At 35.6% G+C, this 21,906-nt stretch overlaps 1 protein-coding gene across 2 annotated transcripts; it reads right to left on the minus strand.

The window, feature by feature from the left end:
* Window positions 1–1,998: 1,998 nt before the first annotated feature.
* On the minus strand, window positions 1,999–19,402 carry LOC148911399 (thrombospondin-1-like). Of its 2 annotated transcripts, XM_089029611.1 has the most exons (5): window positions 19,338–19,402; window positions 13,864–13,930; window positions 4,437–4,679; window positions 2,437–2,607; window positions 1,999–2,133 (listed from the first exon to the last, which is right to left on the minus strand). In XM_089029611.1, exons 1-5 carry the CDS (start codon window positions 19,344–19,346, stop codon window positions 2,102–2,104), a joined length of 522 nt encoding a protein of 173 aa, XP_088885737.1. In that variant the 5' UTR covers window positions 19,347–19,402; the 3' UTR covers window positions 1,999–2,101. The 2 variants fall into 2 exon arrangements, 1 of the variants encoding a protein (XP_088885737.1); XR_016119726.1 differs by lacking the exons at window positions 1,999–2,133; window positions 2,437–2,607; window positions 4,437–4,679 and adding an exon at window positions 11,010–11,232 and having other exon boundaries at window positions 19,338–19,359.
* Window positions 19,403–21,906: the final 2,504 nt, after the last annotated feature.

The raw sequence follows: 21,906 nt of genomic DNA on the forward strand, positions 1-21,906 counted from the left end.
TCATTATATAGCGTAAGTTCAGTCTGTCAGTGGCATAAGTAAATTATTGAAATCATATTCTCTATTATAGCTAGCGTAAGTTCATACATACCTGAAAGAGTGAACTTCAATCTTTAATACAGGATTCTCTCCACTATATATCTTCTTTAACTATCAAAATGTTAATAAGAATTTTTTTGATCATACATGTGCATAGTTTGACATACCAAGACAAACAAAAATCCTTAACAACCTCAGCTGTTGGTATGAATGAGCCAATTACTATGAAGGCAGAGAATCCCCCTTTTTATAACCATTTTAGTCCTAGAATAACTAAGAAATAATCCAGTTTTTTCTTTATCTAGAACAAAAGGTATCCAGATTACATGGTACAGCATTTGGCAATAACTTATGCAGAGCACTTTTATTCTATCACTTTACCACCTAAGAATACACTCTTCCAATTCCCTTGAATATGAATAGACCAGCTACTGTATCCTCCCAAAGGGTTGATAAATCAAAGACATGTTTATATAATAAACTCACGTTTTTTAGAATCTTTTCTTTGAGAAGCAGACTTGCATCACTGCTCAAGTCCTTCAAGTCTTCATCCCAGTTTTCATCAGGAAAGCGAACCAAAACCGTTACCTCAGCAGCTGCGATTAAAAAATTACATTTTGATTTGGTAATTTATATCGCCATTGCTATTAATAAGAAATCTTTTATACTATACCTATGCAGGCAAAAGTGTTACATAATCTTGATCTGTTCCTTGCTCCTTTACATTCCTTCCCTCCATGTTGTGGAGCTGGGTTGCTACATGTCCTAGTGCTGTTTTGGGAGCCAGATTCACAGGGTTTGCTACAGACAGACCAAGCAGACCATGAAGTCCAGTTTCCATCGACTTGAATAACAAAAAAAGCCACTGTTAGGTTAACTGTATGACTATTTTTTTTCCTTCTTTGTTGGATGCAGTTGCAGACAACATAAAACTACAAAACATTATAAACAAAACAAGTATCTAATAAATTACCTACCAGGGCAATGCGGTTGGGTGCAGTAACGTATCTCAGAATGATTGCCAATGCAATTGTTACCACCATATGCCAGTGTTGGCTTAGAACAGCTACGGTTACGTTCTTGTGTACCATTGCCACACGATACAGAGCATCTTGTCCAGTTGTTCCACTCAGAAAAGTTACCATCGACTGTACAGAATAAAAAACAATATTGTTGTCAAGCACTACAAGGAATACCTGCCATTAACTGTTATAACAAAAGTAAAGATTATATTTTGTATTGTCTTTCCTTTCCTTTTTTTTTTTAATTTTCTCTTTGTTTTGTTTCATTTTGTCCCTTTTTTCTCTTTTGTTTTCTTTTGTTTTGGGTGAAAACATCGTTTTGTCAAAACATTGACTGATGATATTTTTTCCTTCTTTTTTGGATTTAGCTGCAAACAACCTAAAACAACGAAACATTAAGTAGTAAACAAACATCTAAAACACCTACCAGGGCAATGCGGTTGGGTGCAGTAACGTATCTCAGAATGATTGCCAATGCAATTGTTACCACCATATGCCGGTGTTGGCTTAGAACAGCTACGGTTACGTTCTTGTGTACCATTGCCACACGATACAGAGCATCTTGTCCAGTTGTTCCACTCAGAAAAGTTACCATCGACTGTACAGAATAAAAAACAATATTGTTGTCAAGCACTACAAGGAATACCTGCCATTAACTGTTATAACAATAGTAAAGATTATATTTTGCATTGTCTTTCCTTTCCTTTTTTTCTTTATTTTTTCTTTGTTTTGTTTTATTTTGTCCCCTTTTTTCTCTTTTGTTTTCTTTTGTTTTGGGTGAAAACATCATTTTGTCAAAACATTGACTGATGATATTTTTTTCCTTCTTTTTTTGGATTCAGCTGCAGACAACCTAAAACAACAAAACATTAAGTAGTAAACAAACATCTAAAACACCTACCAGGGCAATGCGGTTGGGTGCAGTAACGTATCTCAGAATGATTGCCAGTGCAATTGTTACCACCAAATGCCGGTGTTGGTTTAGAACAGCTACGGTTACGTTCTTGTGTACCATTGCCACACGATACAGAGCATCTTGTCTAGTTGCTCCACTCAGAAAAGTTACCATCGACTGTAACAGAATAAAAAACAATTGTTATCAACCACTACAAGGAATACCTGCCATTAACTGTTATAACAAAAGTAAAGATTATATTTTGTATTGTCTTTCCTTTCCTTTTTTTTTTTAATTTTCTCTTTGTTTTGTTTCATTTTGTCCCCTTTTTTCTCTTTTGTTTTCTTTTGTTTTGGGTGAAAACATCATTTTGTCAAAACATTGACTGATGATATTTTTTTCCTTCTTTTTTTGGATTCAGCTGCAGACAACCTAAAACAACAAAACATTAAGTAGTAAACAAACATCTAAAACACCTACCAGGGCAATCCAGTTGGGTGCAGTAACGTATCTCAGAATGATTGCCAGTGCAATTGTTACCACCATATGCCGGTGTTGGTTTAGAAAAGCTACGGTTACGTTTTTGCGTACCATTGCCACATGATACAGAGCATCTTGTCCAGTTGCTCCACTCAGAAAAGTTACCATCGACTGAAACGGGATAAAAAGGCAATAAGATGACAGATTTCTATCATGAAAATTTAAAGAAAATTTGAAGCAAAACTTGAAGCAAATTGAGGGGAAAAAATGGCAGCCATTTTATCTTAGGTAAGTAAGCAAAGAGTTTTTGGATTTTACTATCAAAGAACTAAAAAACAGTTCAAAAACATTCACGATATTTTGGTCTACAAGATCTCAAGACTATTCCGTAGAGTTTTGTGAACAGGTTCGATGACTGTCACAATGTAAACTGGTTTCCCAGGAATTGTTTATATCCAAGGAAGTACAGTCAGGAACCCCGCTCTATGGACACCCGCTTAATAATGACACCTCGTTATTAAGGACACGTTTCAAAGTCCCAACGAAAGCTCCATACATTTTCTGTTAAATTAACCTGCTTTATAAGGACACCCGTTAATAAGTACAAAGGACACATTTCTAGGACCCGGGACCTGAATGACAGTTTTGCATACATAAACAACCCGCATTAAGGACACTTGAAATTTGAAGACTTCTTTACTGTATTTGCTTATTGATATAATGAGCTGAATACGGATCATATTGTCAGTTTCTTGCATATCAACAGACAACACACTGATCATTGCAGTATAGTTTGCTATTACACCATAATGAAATAGATAACGCTCGATTTTAGCCGGATTTTAAGAGATGTTCAATTAAGTTTGGTTCAATCCAAGTATTTTGAACTCTGTTCAGGAAAACACTCACAGATTTCTTTAAATGAAATTATACAGCACAGTACAGTACAGTACAGAAATGGTGTAGTGCTTGTACAGTAATGTTTCAATGTACAGTTTTGTTTCAGTTTAGGCTGTTGTAATGAACATTGTAGCTGCAAGTCTGCAGTACAGTAAAAAGTAAACAGTAAACAAACAAATATCACAGAAGTCTTTACATTAAATTATACAATACAATGCAGTAAATGCAAATGTAGTTCTTATACAGTAATGCATTTTTTGTTCCAGTTTAGGCTGTTATATTGACCACTGTAGTTCAAGATTTACAGTACAGTAAAAATAAATGGTTAAAAATGTGTTTTCAGCTGTTTTTCTGACACTTCGGTTAATAGGGACACCCCGTTGATAAGAACAGTTTTGTCCGTCCCAACGGTGTCCTTATTAACGGGGTTCCACTGTATATATAAAGATTATTATATATTATTATAATTAATATATAATAATGATAATGATTATGCTAACCACACATTTGAGGGAAGACAGTTAAATAGTTTAACAATCTTTCTGCTGAATTGGTGTATGACCTTAGAAATGTGACATAGAGGATATTACATGGGCGCTTGGAGATACAAAATTTATCTTCGAGTGTTGAAAAGATCTCTCACAAGTGAGTGCAGCAAACGAGTGAGAGATTTTCAACACTCGAAGATAAATTTCGTATCTCCAAGCGCCCATGTAATATTCTGTTTATTATATAATTATCAATGAAGTATGTTTTGGCTTTTTCAGGCAATTCTTTCCGTGTATTTTTGAATAGCCATCGCAATGGTGTTATTTTCACACGTGAAAATAACGTGTTATTTTCACGTGTGAAGATATCAATTTTTCGAAATAGAGAAAAATAGATATTTCATTGGTAATTATATAATAAAGTATATTATTTCTACTTCTAGCATTAATAATTATTATGTTAAAGGCATCAGATAAATAAGGAGGAAAGAGACCATTCAACATTTGTATGCAACTACATGCATATTTAGTGGATGTTCATTTTTTTAACTTTCTCTTTTTTCAATATTTAAATGTTAATTATTTAAACATTATTCATCACATTGTTATTACCTTTTATTGCTCTCAAACAGTGCTGCACTCCGCTCTTGTCCGTCTGGAGGTCAACACAAGGAGCTAGAAAGCTTTTGCATAAAGCACCAGCTGAGCAATTATGCCACCATTGGAGAGTTCTTGAACCATCATCAATAAAACTATCGAAATGCTCCACTGTTGTATTACTGATAACTGAATCATTGCAACTTGTATTGACAATGGTGTTTCCTCCATTGTCTTCCACAGATTCTACTTCTAGCCCTGTGGACACCATATATGAATTGAGTTTGATGTGTTGTTTCCTCCTATGCTAAGAGGGGTTGGCTAAGGGTTCTCAGTTGAGCGTTTTGTGTAAAGAATATTCTTGGCTCCACGTAACTGTTTGTTGAATGTGATGTTATACCGTTATAAGAAAATTTAGCTTTACAAAAAAAAACTTTGTGTTATTCGATGTTTGGATTTCGATTTATTACGAATCAAATTCTGTCACGCAATTCTGTCACACATTTTCAAAGCATTAGAAACAGGGAAATTCTATTGCTGGTTTTCAGTCATTCCCAAGAGAATTAAATAATTAACAAAACACACGGCTGCCATGTTGGATGACATAACAAAGGAGACTAATGACAAATCTTTTGTTAAATTCATCCAACATGGTGGCTGTGAAAACCATCAATTGAAATACTACGTTTTTAACTTAGTAGATGATTGTTAATTTTATTTTGATTATTATTGTTATAAAAACATTGAAGTGGTTGCAATATAAAAGTGATTTTCAACCTTCGTGATTTGAAAAAAGATGGCGGACACATACATTTCAACTTAATGATCAGCATCTTATCTCCGTATCTAAACTGACTTCTTTTAGCTTGGAATTTGGCTGAGATATGTAGTTTTTTTGCTGTTTCAGCTTAAATGTAAGCTGTGTCTTAAAAAAGAGTCCTCGGAAAATTTTCGATGACATAGGTGAAAGCCATGAATTGAGTGTAGTGGTTGTGCGTATGACTGGAAAAAAGTCTCCAATTAGTGCAAAAGTGCTAGAATGACTAGACACTTAGATTAGTATATGTAATAGGACTACATGCTGTCCAATTTGGAAATAGTTGGATGAAAAAAATTCAGAGAACTGACAACATTGGAAGAGGCTGATAGGCTGAGACCAATTTGGCAGTCAAAGGAATTTTTTGAATCCAATTATTTCCAAATTGGACAGACATGTAGTCCTATAGAGGCTTTGCACCATCACGTGATGGCAGCCATGACAGGAGGCATAACAATAGAGTCTTTCTCCCCTGGGAAACTGAATTCTTTCTTGTGTAAACCAGATTAAACCAGATTCAATTGCTGCTGTCTCCTGTCATGGCTGCCATCACGTGATGGTGCAAAGCCCCCATTGCAGATTAATTATATCATCCCAAACTATACTAGACTGATCCCATAAGTCATAGTTTTCCCTCAAAAGAATGCGAATTGAAACGATCCAAAATAATCTTTAATTTGGACAGGAAACAGAATTTGAAAATAATACAATAGTTGCTTACATAGGATTTTAGGGCTTACCATAAACCATGAAACGAAACGAAACGAAACGAAACAATAAAATGCGAAACGAAGATTTTGCATTTTACAGATCTTTAAAATGCGAAACCGTCATTTCGCATTTTACAGATCTGTAAAATGCGAAACGACAGACTGTAACCTGAGGCTTTGCGATCTCATGTTTAACTGTAAGCTTACTCACGAAATTAGATGAAAACTGTGTAGCTCCATGTCTTAGAAAATTAGAGATTACTTTGAATCTCAGTGGGAAGAACAGTGTAAACTTTCCACGTACCAAAAGCCTAAAATTTATAAACTATATTGAAATACTTCAACTCGTGTTGTTGTGGCGCCATTTTGAATGCACAGGGACCCCAATCGAATCATAATATAGCAGCAGTGTTGGTAACGTTACCTTGCATATAGGGGCGCCTTGCATATAGGGGCGCCTTGCATATAGGGGCACTTTCCATAAAAGGCCATCGGTTGAATGATATATGATATGAATTGTATACTGCTGCAAACTAAAACATAGAATATATCGAATAAGGTTGTGTGAATGTAAAAGATTGAAAAAATCAAACTAAAACATGTACGATTTACAAGAGTCTATCCGTGTTTTGAGACCGGTTTTAGCGAGAGTGTTTAGCGATCACTGCCTGAATTAAAAGCACGTTAAATCTCGCAACAATCATGTATTCATGCAGGGGTTTATAAACATCTATTGACTACTAGTGCTGGTTGTATTACATGATTCATTTACAAGGATCTCTTTTATCAAATATAAGCCGAAAGCGCCATTACAGACATAAACTTCATAAACCAGTCACGTAAATTTATGAGAGAAATGTTGAAAACCAAATTCGAAAAATTAACTTTACTGCCATGAAACAAACACCGTAGTGATCTACAGTATTTAGTGGTATCAATGTAAAAGTTTCAAGAGAAATTGATTCATTATTGTAATCTAGGGGCGCCTACTTACGTTACCTTGCGTATAGGGGCGCCTACTTACGTTACCTTGCATATAGGGGCGCCTGCTTACGTTACCTTGCATATAGGGGCACCTACTTACGTTACCTTGCATATAGGGGCGCCTACTTACGTTACCTTGCATATAGGGGCGCATAATTACGTTACCTTGCATATAGGGGCGCCTACTTACATTACATTGCATATAGGGGCGCCTACTTACGTTACCTTGCATATAGGGGCGCCTACTTACGTTACCTTGCATATAGGGGCGCCTACTTACGTTACCTTGCATATAGGGGCGCCTACTTACGTTACCTTGCATATAGGGGCGCCTACTTACGTTACCTTGCATATAGGGGCGCCTACTTACGTTACCTTGCATATAGGGGCGCCTACTTACGTTACCTTGCATATAGGGGCGCCTACTTACGTTACCTTGCATATTGATGGTTTGCAAGCATTCCCAAGAGAGTCAAATTGTGGTGCCGTTATTACTGATCATGGGTATTTCGTGAAGCTGAATAATTAATATTTATAGTTCGTTTATTGAAACGTCAAGGCATCTCCCGCAAGCTGCATTCTACAGGGTTTTTTCTCTCTTAGCAGAGCTTTCATAGAGGCTCTGCCGCCTTGCAAAGGAACAGATTATTGTGGCGCCGGGTAGATTAGAGAGCAAGCAATTAGATTAGAAAGGAAGTAATTACAAACTACTGGACGTTTTTGTTTCATTACAGTGATTTGGAGTGAAAAGTAAATGCTTTGCCATTTCTGCCTTTACCGTAAAAAACAATGAATTCCCAGCTACATCGCTCAATATCCCTTTCCTTCTTGTTGCTCTTGTTGCGGTCTCTCGTGCGAGTCATAAACGTACGTCATATTGGGCGGCGGAAAACATTGAACGACTCAAATTAAGATCAAAAATTGTCAAATTCTTTTGTTTCAAAGTTGACTTCACAAGATACATCCTGTTTCATGAGAGTAAGCGGTCTGAGCAACTGGTTAGGTAAACACACATAAATTAAATATCATAGGATTGTATCATTTTTGAGTTCAACGAAATAAAACCTCTTCGTTTACTGGGCAAACATTTCGTGGCGTTTTTATTAATTGATATTCTTCATGGATCTTTAAAAATAAAACCGATACTCCCTTTATTACTTTGATTGCTTTTGCTTCGTTTCATTTGACTGCTTTTAAGAAAGTGCGTTACATATGTACACATCGGGCGTCCCATAAAGAATAAATAGAGGATAGGACATGGCCGCGCGGAGATACGAATTTTTTCTTCGAGTGTTCAATTGAACGCAGCGAACGAGAGAGAAATCTAAATTAAACACGAGAAGATAAAATTCGTATCTCCGCGCGGCCATGTACTATCCTCTATTTATTACATAGATATCGATGAAACTTAAATAAAACAAAAGCTCAAAAATTCTTTATTACTTTATTGTCAACAGCGACAACTTCACGTGTGAAAGATATGGTATTTTCCCCTGGTGGAAGATATCAAGCTTTAAACACTAGAGAAAACCTGGTATTTCATCGATATCTATATAATAAACCAGATCTGATTACAGCTGATGTAGCCGTAAACTGATCTTACCAGGAGAAACCCTTTAAAGAGCAAAAAAAGTTATAAAAAGTTCCAAAAGTCGGGTTCCCTGTTGTTACCTTGCATATAGGGGCGCCTTACTTACATTAATTTTTTGTTGTAAGACTACCTTTCTTTTTTTTTTCCATTTGTGATCAAAAATACAAAAAGAATTTATTGTTCCGCAAAAGAATAACAAAGACGACTATAGATGACAAATAAATCTAATGATATACATGGCTGCTGGTCCCCTCTCACACACGAGATATTAATCTGAATATATTCAGAAGGATATCATCAGGTACCACCTGACTCATTGTCGCCAGCGTTTAGTATTCATACAACTTTCTTTTTTTTTTTCTTTTTCCCAACATTTCTTCTTTTCTTGTTTTATCTTAAGGATTTCTTTCCATTAGAAATGCTTCTTGGTGATTTTCTGTGCAGGGGTTTACTCCCCTGATTCTTGGTGATTTTCTGTCCAGGGGTTTACTCCCCTGATTGAAATCAATGGTATATACTTACAACCATCCATCTTGGTTTCTTCAAAATCTTGTACTAGTGTTCTTGAAACCCAAATCCTTCATTGGACGTACCAAGCAGCCAAATGACAGCATTGATTTTTTTCGTCAAAATAGGGTACCTAGCGTAGAATTCTAATTGGCTACGAGAGAGGACTGATTTCCGGAAAACAGCTTAATTTGCATACGGGTAGACAGAGAAGGAGATAGATCTAAGGTGTTATAATATTGATTCTTTTGTTGTTGTTGTTTTTTTGCTTTTTAGGTTTGACACTCATAGATTGATATACCGCCTCGTGCATCTAGGAAACGTTTACAAAAAACGGAACTTGTCGATGAGTTTCCGAGTTTTTGTTACTGCTATGAACAGGCGTTATTGAAATGCGCAGGTTGTTTTAGTTAATAGCTTTTTTTTTTTCGATTTTTCCCCCGGTTGTCATGCGCATAAATAACTGGAGTTTTGCTTCCTCATCAACTATATGATCAGAATGTAGGGGGAAAATAGCGAGCAGGTAGCAGAATCAGGTCGGACAATATGGAGGCGGATAGTAAAAACAATAGATGTGAAAATTATTGTTTTCAAAAAACAAAACATTTTTTCCCCCTGGGTTGCGTAAAATGCCTTGTTCTTTATAAAAACTATGGTCTGCTCTACGAAATGGCAAATTTGTGCAAGATCACACATAAATGGATTTGAATGACGTGTTCATAGATTCATGAATCATACGCTGGCACAGCATGCGCAGCTGAGGCTGTGACTTTAGGCTCTCCTTAGTTAGAAGTAATATTAATGAGCGGTTAAATAATATTTCTAAGAATCCGCATTTTTTTGCAATTCACATATTTTGTTTTTATTTTATTCCGGTTCGGTATCCTAAAAAAACTTCCGTTCTGATTTGCTGTTTGAGCGGGCGGTATTTTTTTCAATATCTGCCCGCGCTCGTGGTCCGGTATTCTTTGCAGCTAAACAACAAAACAAAACGATAACAAAAACAAGTAAAAAAACACGGGGGAAAAATTATTTGGCATTGCGTTTTCAATTATTGGAATCAATAATTATGTAGTTAGTGACCGCAAAAAAAGTACCTTTTTATCTGCTTTTCGAATTTCCTTTAAAGGACTAAACTTGAGAAAAGATAGGAAATTTCATCACATCCATTCAAAAAAAAAAAAAAAAACACTAAATAAAAAGGTACCTTTTCTAATCATTTGAATTTATTCTTACAATCTATGAAAAGTGTAGGATTATTGACGTTGTAAGAAAGAAAAAAATTTGTAAAAGCTGAATTTATTGTGATTTTTAAATTCTAAATTCAGAATTTTACAAGAAACTTGAGTAGAATAGCCACAATCTATCACTGATTTTGTTGTCAGTGCAATTTTAGATGGAGCCTATTAACTAAGTAAAAATCTTTTAATAGTGACGTTAGTAACGCAATGCTGTTTTCTCCTGTTACAAAACCGCATCTGTCTAGTTTTACTAATCGAGTGTCATTCCACTTCACTGGTTAAAAGATATACGAAAGCGGTACATTTTTATTAAAATAAACCATTTAAAAGGTGTACACGTTTGAATAAATTTGTACTGAAAAAAGTACTGAAAGAAAGATACACAAAAAATGTTCTAAAGTGCCCCCTCCCAAATAACGGTACAAGCTCCAGATACCAGCACATTGGGCAACCCATACACGTTCCAGAAGTGTATGGTTTGTTTAAGAATTAAACAGGGGCGTGCGGTATTAGCGTGAAATCGCGTTCCTTTTTTAATTTCAATTTGAATTTATTTCGAATCTTTTTGAAATTTGCTTTGAACGCGGAATATTACTTCTCATGAACCATTTTTTAATTATCGTGAGCTGTACGGAGAATGAGCTCGGCTGATAATATACATGAAGCTGTCATGAAGTGGCTTATCGTGAATAAAAATCATAATTTCTGATGAACAATATTTAAAATGACACTATGAGCTCCAATATTTTGTTTATTTTTATTTTTTCGTCTTTGGTTAAAAAATGTAAGTCAATAACAGTCACATTGGGATAAAAGAATATGCACATATCATTTTTGTAACCATCAAGATCGCTGCCTTTTCAGCGTATGGTAGACTAGTGTTGCCACTTGACTTGGTAAAAGGTATTCTGGAGTAGGCTTCACATGAGGGCAATTTCCATTTCATCTACTACATATCAAGCTGAAAAACAACGGATTTATGTCGTTATCAATGTATTGAACAGTGTTAACATATTAACTATCTTGTCAAACCAGGTTGTTTAATATTATACGTTTATTATCATACTATTATACAATTATTGATCATGATATCAACCCCGTGTTATAAAACGCTCGAGTACTTGAACATTTACGATAAAGATGTATAATAAAAATAGATTACATTATATATACTATATTTTATAATATGGATTATTATCATCGATTGTAAAGCGCCTAGAACAATTATTGATATAGACGCTATACAAATGAAGCTTATTACTATGATATTATTATTATAGATTATCATGATTAGATATTACAGCCGGATTATGTTACGAGTGAAAGCGAAAATACAGCTAGCTTCACAAGTAAAATTGTCTGGCTGTAAGCAGTGTTGATAAATTATTCATTGTACGCGACGAAATAAATGAGAAAGAGTGCATGAATAACAACGATTTTTATTGCACACAAGCAGACTTGAAAGTTAGGACCTCAAGGAGATCAACAAAAACAAACTTACTCAAAAGAAGAAAAAAAATAAGACGTTAAGAACATTCGTGTATTATCACTCTGTAATTCCTCTATGAAAATGTTCGTAAAACACGGGAAATGAGTGTGTGGTATGGTATATGCAAGGTAACGTAAGTAGGCGCCCCTATATGCAAGGTAACGTAAGTAGGCGCCCCTATATGCAAAGTAACGTAAGTAGGCGCCCCTATATGCAAGGTAACGTAAGTAGGCGCCCCTATATGCAAGGTAACGTAAGTAGGCGCCCCTATATGCAAGGTAACGTAAGTAGGCGCCCCTATATGCAAGGTAACGTAAGTAGGCGCCCCTATATGCAAGGTAACGTAAGTAGGCGCCCCTATATGCAAGGTAACGTAAGTAGGCGCCCCTATATGCAAGGTAACGTAAGCAGGCGCCCCTATATGCAAGGTAACGTAAGTAGGCGCCCCTATATGCAAGTGCAAGGTAACGTAAGTAGGCGCCCCTATATGCAAGGTAACGTAAGTAGGCGCCCCTATATGCAAGGTAACGTAAGTAGGCGCCCCTATATGCAAGGTAACGTAAGTAGGCGCCCCTATATGCAAGGTAACGTAAGTAGGCGCCCCTATATGCAAGGTAACGTAAGTAGGCGCCCCTATATGCAAGGTAACGTAAGTAGGTGCCCCTATATGCAAGGTAACGTAAGCAGGCGCCCCTATATGCAAGGTAACGTAAGTAGGCGCCCCTATACGCAAGGTAACGTAAGTAGGCGCCCCTAGATTACAATAATGAATCAATTTCTCTTGAAACTTTTACATTGATACCACTTAATCCTGTAGATCACTACGGTGTTTGTTTCATGGCAGTAAAGTTAATTTTTCGAATTTGGTTTTCAACATTTCTCTGATATATTTACGTGACTGGTTTATGAAGTTTATGTCTGTAATGGCGCTTTCGGCTTATATTTGATAAAAGAGATCCTTGTAAATGAATCATGTAATACAACCAGCACTAGTAGTCAATAGATGTTTATAAACCCCTGCATGAATACATGATTGTTGCGAGATTTAACGTGCTTTTAATTCAGGCAGTGATCGCTAAACACTCTCGCTAAAACCGGTCTCAAAACACGGATAGACTCTTGTAAATCGTACATGTTTTAGTTTGATTTTTTCAATCTTTTACATTCACACAACCTTATTCGATATATTCTATGTTTTAGTTTGCAGCAGTATACAATTCATATCATATATCATTCAACCGATGGCCTTTTATGGAAAGTGCCCCTATATGCAAGGCGCCCCTATATGCAAGGTAACGTTACCAACCCCCCTCTAATATATGACACCAGAGAAAAAATTTAGCGCCAAAGGTTTTACTTTTCAACTTATTTTAATGAGGTAAGAGAAGTATGGCGTTTAAAATTCTTTGAAGCGTTTTCCTTAAGTTTTGCCGTCGAGTTATAACAGTTTGGTGCGTCTGGTGCTGAATAACAGCTGTACTAGAAAAATGTCATTAGCATGAATATCACTTTGAGTATCAATTTTGACTTAACCACATGTTTATGTTAGTTATGCATAGTTTGTGCTGCATGCTTTTCTGAAGAAAAAAAAAACTAGAAATAAATTGAATCCTTTTCTCGCTTTTCTTCTTGTGGGCCTACTTTGTGCTGTCATATATTATGATTCGATTGGGGTCCCTGTGCATTCAAAATGGCGCCACAAGTTGAAGTATTTCAATATAGTGTAAAATGCGAAATGACGGTTTCGCATTTTAAAGATCTGTAAAATGCGAAATCTTCGTTTCGAATTTTATTGTTTCGTTTCGTTTCGTTTCGTTTCGTGGTTTATGGTAAGCCGATTTTAGAGTAATGATATAATAAAGTGATTCAGATGAGTGAAACAGTTTTCAATATTGCACCTTGGTATCTCACGCGGACATTCAATTTTGTTAGAATTTGGGCAGAAACTGGCGCATTTTTGAAATCCGTTGCAGAATGCATTAGGTATAGTCACATTATTTCATTTTGTATGTTAGCCGTTTGTTTTAAAAAACAAACAAAAAACATCGAAAATGATATCAACCATGATATAAATAAAAAGGATCGATACTTAAAAAATCTTACCTTCTGGGATGTTGATAATTTGAAAAATAACACCACCCAAGACGATCCAAAGGTAAGCACTCGATCGCTAAATAAAATATAGACTAATCGTTATTCAGTACAGTTCCTGGCGCCATCTTTCTTGAACAAGTACTTGATTGGTAATCCCCGCTGAACACAAGTATTGCATGCTCAGGCATTTAACACACAGGGATCCCAATGGAGCAAATCTAGATTAATGTTGCTATCAGACTTGTGGCTGGCAAACTGATATCGCCATTTTCGACTGAACGCTGTGACAAATTTAGCTTTTTTGCAATAGCCAGAGTACTAATATTAAATATTTGTTTCAACCCCCCCTAAGTCAGCAAATGCTATTAAAGCTCCAATTCTTTGTGTGATTTTTTTTCAATAAGCCCCCTACTTTTTCTCCAGCCCTCCCCCCCAAGGCATAATTAATGAACAGTCCCTAAATTTTTCCCATGAGTATAACCATGTATACCAGTAATCAGTTTGAGGTAAGTCAATCTTTTTAACAGCACATTTTTCTGTGCATATGATTATAAGCATTGAACTTACACAGTTTAGACATTTCCCTTTCATAAGTAATTATTCTATTCAAGACAAAATTTAAATTTTTCTCTTTTTGATTTGAAAATATTGCGATTTTTGATTAACTCCCCCAGTCCTCCCTCAGAAAATCCTTGGGTTTTGGACCATTTTGCGACGTTTTTCCTCCTAATGAATCAAAAGCGATATTTTTGAGCCGCATAATATTTATTTGAGATGATTAAAATAAAAATGCTTCGTAATATATATCAGAATAAATACGCCATTAATAGTTTTGTTTCATACTCTGAACCATTACAACTACCAATATTGCTATGGTACCTTATTTCAATCGCTATAAATCCTACAAATTGATTTATTTGAAGAGCATCTAGCGCAAAAACAAAAATGGTGAACCCTGCAGATGAAGGTGGATGAAGGCTAAAATGACCCTAGATGAAGCTGAATGAAGGCTAACCAAACCAACTGGAGACTAATTAAGCCAGATGCAGATGAGTGAAAGCTAATGAAGCCAGATGAAGGCAAATGAGCCCAGATGAAGGCTAATGAATCCAGATGAAGGCTAATGAACCCAGATGAAGGCTAATGAATCCAGATGAAGGCTAATGAATCCAGATGAAGGCTAATGAATCCAGATGAAGGCTAATGAACTTAGATGAAGGCTAATGAACTTAGATGAAGGCTAATGAATCCAGATGAAGGCTTATGAATTCAGATGAAGGCTTATGAATTCAGATGAAGGCTAATGAATCCAGATGGAGGCTAATGAATTCAGATGAAGGCTAATGAATCCAGATGAAGGCTAATGAATCCAGATGAAGGCTAATGAATCCAGATGAAGGCTAATGAATCCAGATGAAGGCTATTGAATCCAGATGAAGGCTAATGAATTCAGATGAAGGCTAATGAATTTAGATGAAGGCTAATGAATCCAGATGAAGGCTAATAAATCCAGATGAAGGCTAATGAATTCAGATGAAGGCTAATGAATCCAGATGAAGGCTAATGAATCCAGATGAAGGCTATTGAATTCAGATGAAGGCTAATGAATCCAGATGAAGGCTATTGAATTCAGATGAAGGCTAATGAATCCAGATGAAGGCTAATGAATTCAGATGAAGGCTAATGAATCCAGATGAACCCAGATGAAGGCAAATGAGCCCAGATGAAGGGTAATGAGACCAGATGAGGGCTAATCAACCCATGAGATGAATGCCAATGAACCCAGATGAGGTGGATGCAGGCTAATATGGAACCCAGAGTCGAACCCAGATGAAGGCTAATAAACCCAAATAAAGGCAAATGAACACAGGAGAAGGCGGATGAAGGCTTATGAACCCAGATGAAGGTGAATGAAAAAACTACTAATAAACCCAGGTGGAGGCCAATAAACATAGATGAAGGTAATTGAAACTAGAACAAGATGAATATGAAAGTCCTAGACAAATGTGATGAATTAGGCTAACACAGTTGAAGGTGAATGCACTTTATCATATAGATATCGATGAAATATCAGGATTTATCCGGTGTCTAAAATCCCGTACATTCTACTAAGTGAAGATATCACTTACTCCGACGAAGGACTAACGTCCGAAACGTCAGTTTCACAAAACTCTTTACGGTGATCCAATTCATCTACAAGTTCCTAGTGAAGATATCATATCCGTCACATGTGAACATATCACCGTTGCCATGACTATGTTCTTATCAACCAATCAAATTTAGGCCTTCGCGGTTTCTTTCATTCCTCAGATAAAAAATGTCAGCTCCGGCATTGTCGACAAACGAGAATTTTGGTGATAACTTCGACCTGTGTCCTTATTTGTATTGTAATATTTTATCAACACAAGTAGTACGAACCGGGATTAATAATCCAGAGAGATTTGTCAGAATCACTGATGGTGACGTTTCGTTGATAAATTAATTGTTGTTTTTGTTTAGTCTTCTCCTTCACTTTTATCAACGTAATTTAGTATCAACGTAACGTCAACATTTAATATTTCTTCCAGCAACAACGGTGATCAAGATATTTTTTTAGTTCCGTATTTTGCTGTCCCTTTTTTTTTTTTTTATCGCACAGTCGATTGTTTTGCCGATTGGGCGTTCGGCCAACTATGTGAAGAGGCCGACATTAGGCATATTTGATGGCCTCGTATTAAACAGCGAAGTATTGCCCGATATTGGTATTTGGCCTAGTATTAAAGCATCATTTCATTATTTCAAGACACTAAAAATCATTTGGGGAAAACGACTTTCAAAACTTATAATGAGCAGTGTCTGAGAGAACAGAAAAATATACCCGGATTTCAAGAGCAGAAAATATCTATGATGCGCTATGTTATTTGAGACCAAAATAATTTTTCCTTTTATAACTGTGTTAAAAACCCTAATCTTGGCCCGTACAGACTTTTTCGTGTCGAAGCGAAAATGTGGACAATATTTCATATACATATGTCTTAACGCACTACCATACTATCTTAATGTTGTTGTTTTGTTTTTTTTGCAATGGGTGTTGTACCGAAAAAAGACATTTAGACATTTAGACTAAAAGAAATATCACGTGTTTCCTCGAACGTTCTGGCATAAAACAAATGCTGAAATACCATTCTCCATCTTAAATCCTCACTAAATGGTCGTATCGGGGCATTCTGGATTTTCGATTCACGAGTTAAATTTTACATTTAAAGTTCAGCGGGCTGGCTGAAATGAAACAGGTGATTTTTTGTTTAGTGTAAATATGTAAATGTTTAAATGTCTAAATGTCTTTTTTCGGTGGACAACGTTAATGACATTGACTGTATGTATACATTAGAAATGCGCTAAAGATAAATATAGAGATAAGATAATTATCGAGAATAAGGATAATAATTTGTAATGTGTAATGATATCAGCATGTAAACATATCAATATGTATATCAATATACATAGACCTAACTATAAAAATGAATATGAACTATAAAAAGAGTAATCAAAGCAAAATAGAATCTTAAAATTATCAAGGACAACTATAATACTTTTCAAACAAAAATGTCTTAGGATTGGAGTTAAAAGTTTCAAAAGATTATATATATGGGCTTGTAAAGTATCATATAGATCGTGTCGATGCGTGTGTTTACATGCTTGTTTCAAATTGTAATTTATAAGTAACAGTATTTTAAACTTATGTCGAAAAAGAGCAAATAAATACAATTTATAAAAGAACTGAACACCAAGAAATAATATATTGATATATTTCTTCAGGTTTCATCGGATGCCGAGCCCATAAACAACCCAAATTTCGCTCGGAATTCGAGAGCTTCGTATAAAAGCGCTCTTTGAAAAACCCAAGCTGATTTTCACATATGACTTAGCTTAACATTTGAAGGTATTATGGCTGGAATTTCGGATAAATCCGAACACCCGGTGCACATGAAAATGCGCTTTGCAAAGGGTGAAATTTAAATATCTGAGAAGTCGAAAAATGTAGATTGTAAATAGTTCCTGTCCACTTATTAGAACGCGTTTCACACGCGTTTCGCGTTTCAAATCATTAATCTTTCGCTTACCATATTCCAAAAACAGATCTTCTCAATTTTGCCTCATTTCTACGCGAGCGCCTTTCTCAGACCTACCATTTTCACCTTCGATTTAGACTTATATGAGGGCGCCAACGGCTTAATTCGATTTTCACGTTTTCGTCAAAATAAAAGTGAAATTATCCAAAGTCAACATTAGTACGTTTATCTAGGTGGTATTCCACATCTTCGGACCAACTATGAACAAAATAGATTTTTTCAACGTGGCCACCAATTTTCGATTATATACGTTTGATTATTACAAACATTGCCTCTTAGCCTTTGTCATATTTCACTTACTAGGACTTACGAGCCGATTTCTTTAGCACTCTCCATTTATTATTCTTTATTTATCGTACTGCCGCGCCGGACGAAGGCCGACATGGTCAAAATGTTTACTAATTTTCAATAAAGTTTTTCAAGCTAACCAGGACAAGTAGTTCACAGATGTGAGTTTTCACCATTAAAATTGGTTGCGAAAACTTTAAAACGCAAAAACCCAGTATCTCCCACAGCACAACCTTTTACCCTTTTGAGGGCAGCGAAACTTTGTACTAAATTAAGATGTTTTCTTAGGAGAAAAGCCAAGCTAAAAACAACAGGGATTGTGGAGCACCACTATATTACGAGTTCTATAAGAACACGTCTCTCAACAACACAAATATGCACTCCTTTTTCTCTAATCGTACAAGCCGGAAAAGCTAAATAAATGGCAAATATATTTGGCGAAATATGCAATCCTTTTTATATTTCATTCAACATTAAAATAGATTTTGGTTTTCATTTTCATTTTTTTCATTCATTTATTTTTAACACCTATAAAAATGTTTATAAAGTTGGATTTCAAGCGAAAAGTGAGTGAATCATTTAAACACCCGAACTGGACTGATACACAATCAAAAATTTTGCGAGTTACTAATGATTGGACATACAGAATTTGTTATTCGTTGATCCTTTTAAATTTTGTTTGCCCAATGTAGAAGTCTAGCATGTTGGTATTTGCTTTTCTTGGTCTCATCGGATTCGTGTACAATTCGATATTCAAGCTCCGGCTGATTTTAATGTTTCTTGCGTATCATTGCCATAGAAACATTAATTCATCTGAAATACTCGTACAGCAGTATCAACTTCAACAAAGACTAATTTCTAGTGAGAATTATTTAACTTCAACCAACTTCACATAGTTTGTAAAAATGCCAATCAAAAACGTTTAGTATGACTATAGAAAAACCGGTTAGAGACACACTTTTGAAGGGATCGTAATAATGTATTGTACTGCTTTAAAACTGTTCTTTAGACACTATTTTGTTTATAAGTAATTGTGGGTATATACTATTAAAACTAAGCGATAGATCGGATAGATAAGCTTACCTTTTTCATTTTGAGAAGAAACACCAACTTTATCTCGAGTCTTGCAAAAGATTATTCACTGAAATCTATTGCTTTTTCTTTTTTTTTCTTTTTTTTTTTTTTCAGCGAGATAGAACCGAATTCCTTATCCAAGGATATTTTTCATATTTCGTCTGGCCAATCACAAAACAAAACAAAAAAAAAAGGTTTGAATTATTCATGTATTAGACTATTACAGTTAAAATTCATACTGTGAATTCAAGGTTATTTATTATGTAGACATGGCTTGGAATATCTGCTAATGGATGATATTCACCGATATTCAGTCATTTGCAAAATACTTAACTTTTCTGTGTTCCTCAGACACCACCTGCCTGCTGCGCTTCAGATCACGCAAAAATCGCACAGGAAGTCAACATATGTTTGTAAATGCATGCTGCATGCATATATATGAACATATATATCCCGGGGGGGGGGGGGGGGGTGGGGCTCCCCTATATTTGCTATACGGGTATGTGCCGCCCTATAGGGTATGGTTTTTCGGCTTTTGGGTCTGGGGTAGGGTATCATTTTTTGACATTTAGTCTGGGATAGGGTATCATTTTAGTCTGGGATAGGTTTGACGATTTGGTCGTTTTTGTCTGGCGAATAGGCTACGCTTTCTGCCGACACATATTGATTGCACTTGTTTGTAAAACCGTATTTTTCGTCTTTTAGTCTGGGATAGGGTGTACACTTCTTAGTTTTAGTCTGGGGTAGGGTATGTAAAATCAAAATTTTAGGTCTGGGATAGGGTCAGGGTTTTGAGGTCTTGGCGGCACACCCCTACCCAAGTTGGGGTGGTAGTACCCCCCCCCCCCCCCCGGGATATATATTTGCTTTTATTTTCAAACTTTTAAACTAAGCGGTTAGAAAATTGTTCACAGAATACATGATAGATAAGATTTATTCAGTAACGAACGCTTTTAGGTAAATAAAGACGTGAACTGCTGTGATAAACACTCAAAACGATGGATAAAATCCCATAAACTATGAATACAAGTAGTCTCAATTGAGTTCTGAAAGGATCTTGAATTAACTTGACCAGGTGTTTCTATTGAAATGAAGGGAAAGAGGGTTACTTAGGTAACTTGAGAAACATCATAGTTTACTTGATGCTTGCTGATAATTAAATTTGGTCATGTCAACTTTTAATTTGGTTTTGATATTTGAAAGTTAAACTAGGAGGTTTTTAATCCTAATTTTTGTCTCTTCTCTCATATTCAAGCCTAAAATTATACTAAACAATTATTTACCTAACGGTGAGAGAATATGGTGAATATTTACTTATATTATCTTTGTCTTCGACAAAGCGTAATTAGCTAGTACCATGATCAAAAGTATCGATTCTTACATTTTTACGTTGTGCTATAAAATATATAATATTCTTCGATTTTCCCCATAAAAAAAATTTCAATAGTGATTTTTAATAGCGAGTAATGAAAAAAATACAGTTTGTGTCAACAAAGGCATTTCCGCTCAGTCAGAAACATTTTTGCGTTTTTCTCGGAAGTGATTTTGCGTTCAGTTACCCGTACATTTTGAATACGATGTCAAAGGGAATTTAACCGATTTAACTGAAATTTTGAGGAAGTCATCTTGGATAGTTTTTCCTCCAAAGGAGTGTCTCCGAATTTTGGTTTTGAATTTTTGCTTATTTCCAAAGTTATCGTGGATTTTGGCTCGGATACAGCTGATATATCAGCGTCATAACTTTAGGAGCGTAAAAAAACTAACGGGGCAACTAATCAAAAATCGGAGACACGCTTTTGACAAGTGATGTCTTGTGATCTCGGAAAGGTAATAAGCATTGGTTTCCGATTATTACCGGCTGTCGTCAAACTCCGCGAAGATGCCACGGTGAAAATTTGAATAATTCGCTCTAACTTAAAAGGATAAATATATTTTACGAAAAGGGAAAAAGGAATAGTTTCTACATTTATTCAGCTTTCAGAAAATGTATACTTTGTTGAGGTTTCGATTAAAAGGTTTTGTGCTATTAAGAGTTGAATGCACAATGGTCCAATACCTTAATTTAATTGCCATGCGCTTTGAAAATAATAGTTATAAGGTGGCCTTTTTATGTCCTTAGTATTAACTAATAAAAGTTCTGAAGACTTTTTATAATTACAGTGCGGATACTCTAACCATGAACACTTCGAGGTTTTTTTGACATTTTTTCAAGGGCGTTACTGAAACGAGTAACGCAGTAACGAGTAAACCGGCCGAGTAACCAGAAAACGAGTAACATGAAATATTTTATACATTTAAAAATCTGAAATAAATAGTAATGTATGATAAATAATTATAATTTGTATTCTCTGTTGTGTTTTAGTCTAGCTTTTTTACACAAATGCCATCTGCAATTTGTACCTCGCAACCTTTTATCTTAATTCAAACAGACAGGAAGCTAGATCAAACTCTGACGGATTCCACGAGTGCAAGTTATATTTTTGTAGTTGTTTAGAAGAATCGATTACTTAGTCTTTTGAGTTCGATGGAGAATGAGTGTTGTGCCTAGTGTTCACCGCGTGGTTTCAAGGATTCCTTT

This window comes from Actinia tenebrosa, unplaced genomic scaffold (genome assembly GCF_029948245.1).
Source record: "Actinia tenebrosa isolate PJP-AT-01 unplaced genomic scaffold, QUT_ActTen_1.0 PGA_scaffold14__42_contigs__length_11649687, whole genome shotgun sequence".
In the NCBI taxonomy this organism is placed as follows: Eukaryota; Metazoa; Cnidaria; class Anthozoa; order Actiniaria; family Actiniidae; genus Actinia; species Actinia tenebrosa.

What these genes read in the sequence shown, in the direction of transcription:
- LOC148911399 (XM_089029611.1), bottom strand. An exon ending in CTGTTTGAGAGCAATAAAAG is followed by an intron (nt 2,608 to 4,436) that starts GTAATAACAATG and finishes ATCCCGTTTCAG; the next exon opens with TCGATGGTAACTTTTCTGAG. An exon ending in CACCCAACTGGATTGCCCTG is followed by an intron (nt 2,134 to 2,436) that starts GTAGGTGTTTTA and finishes ATTCTGTTACAG; the next exon opens with TCGATGGTAACTTTTCTGAG.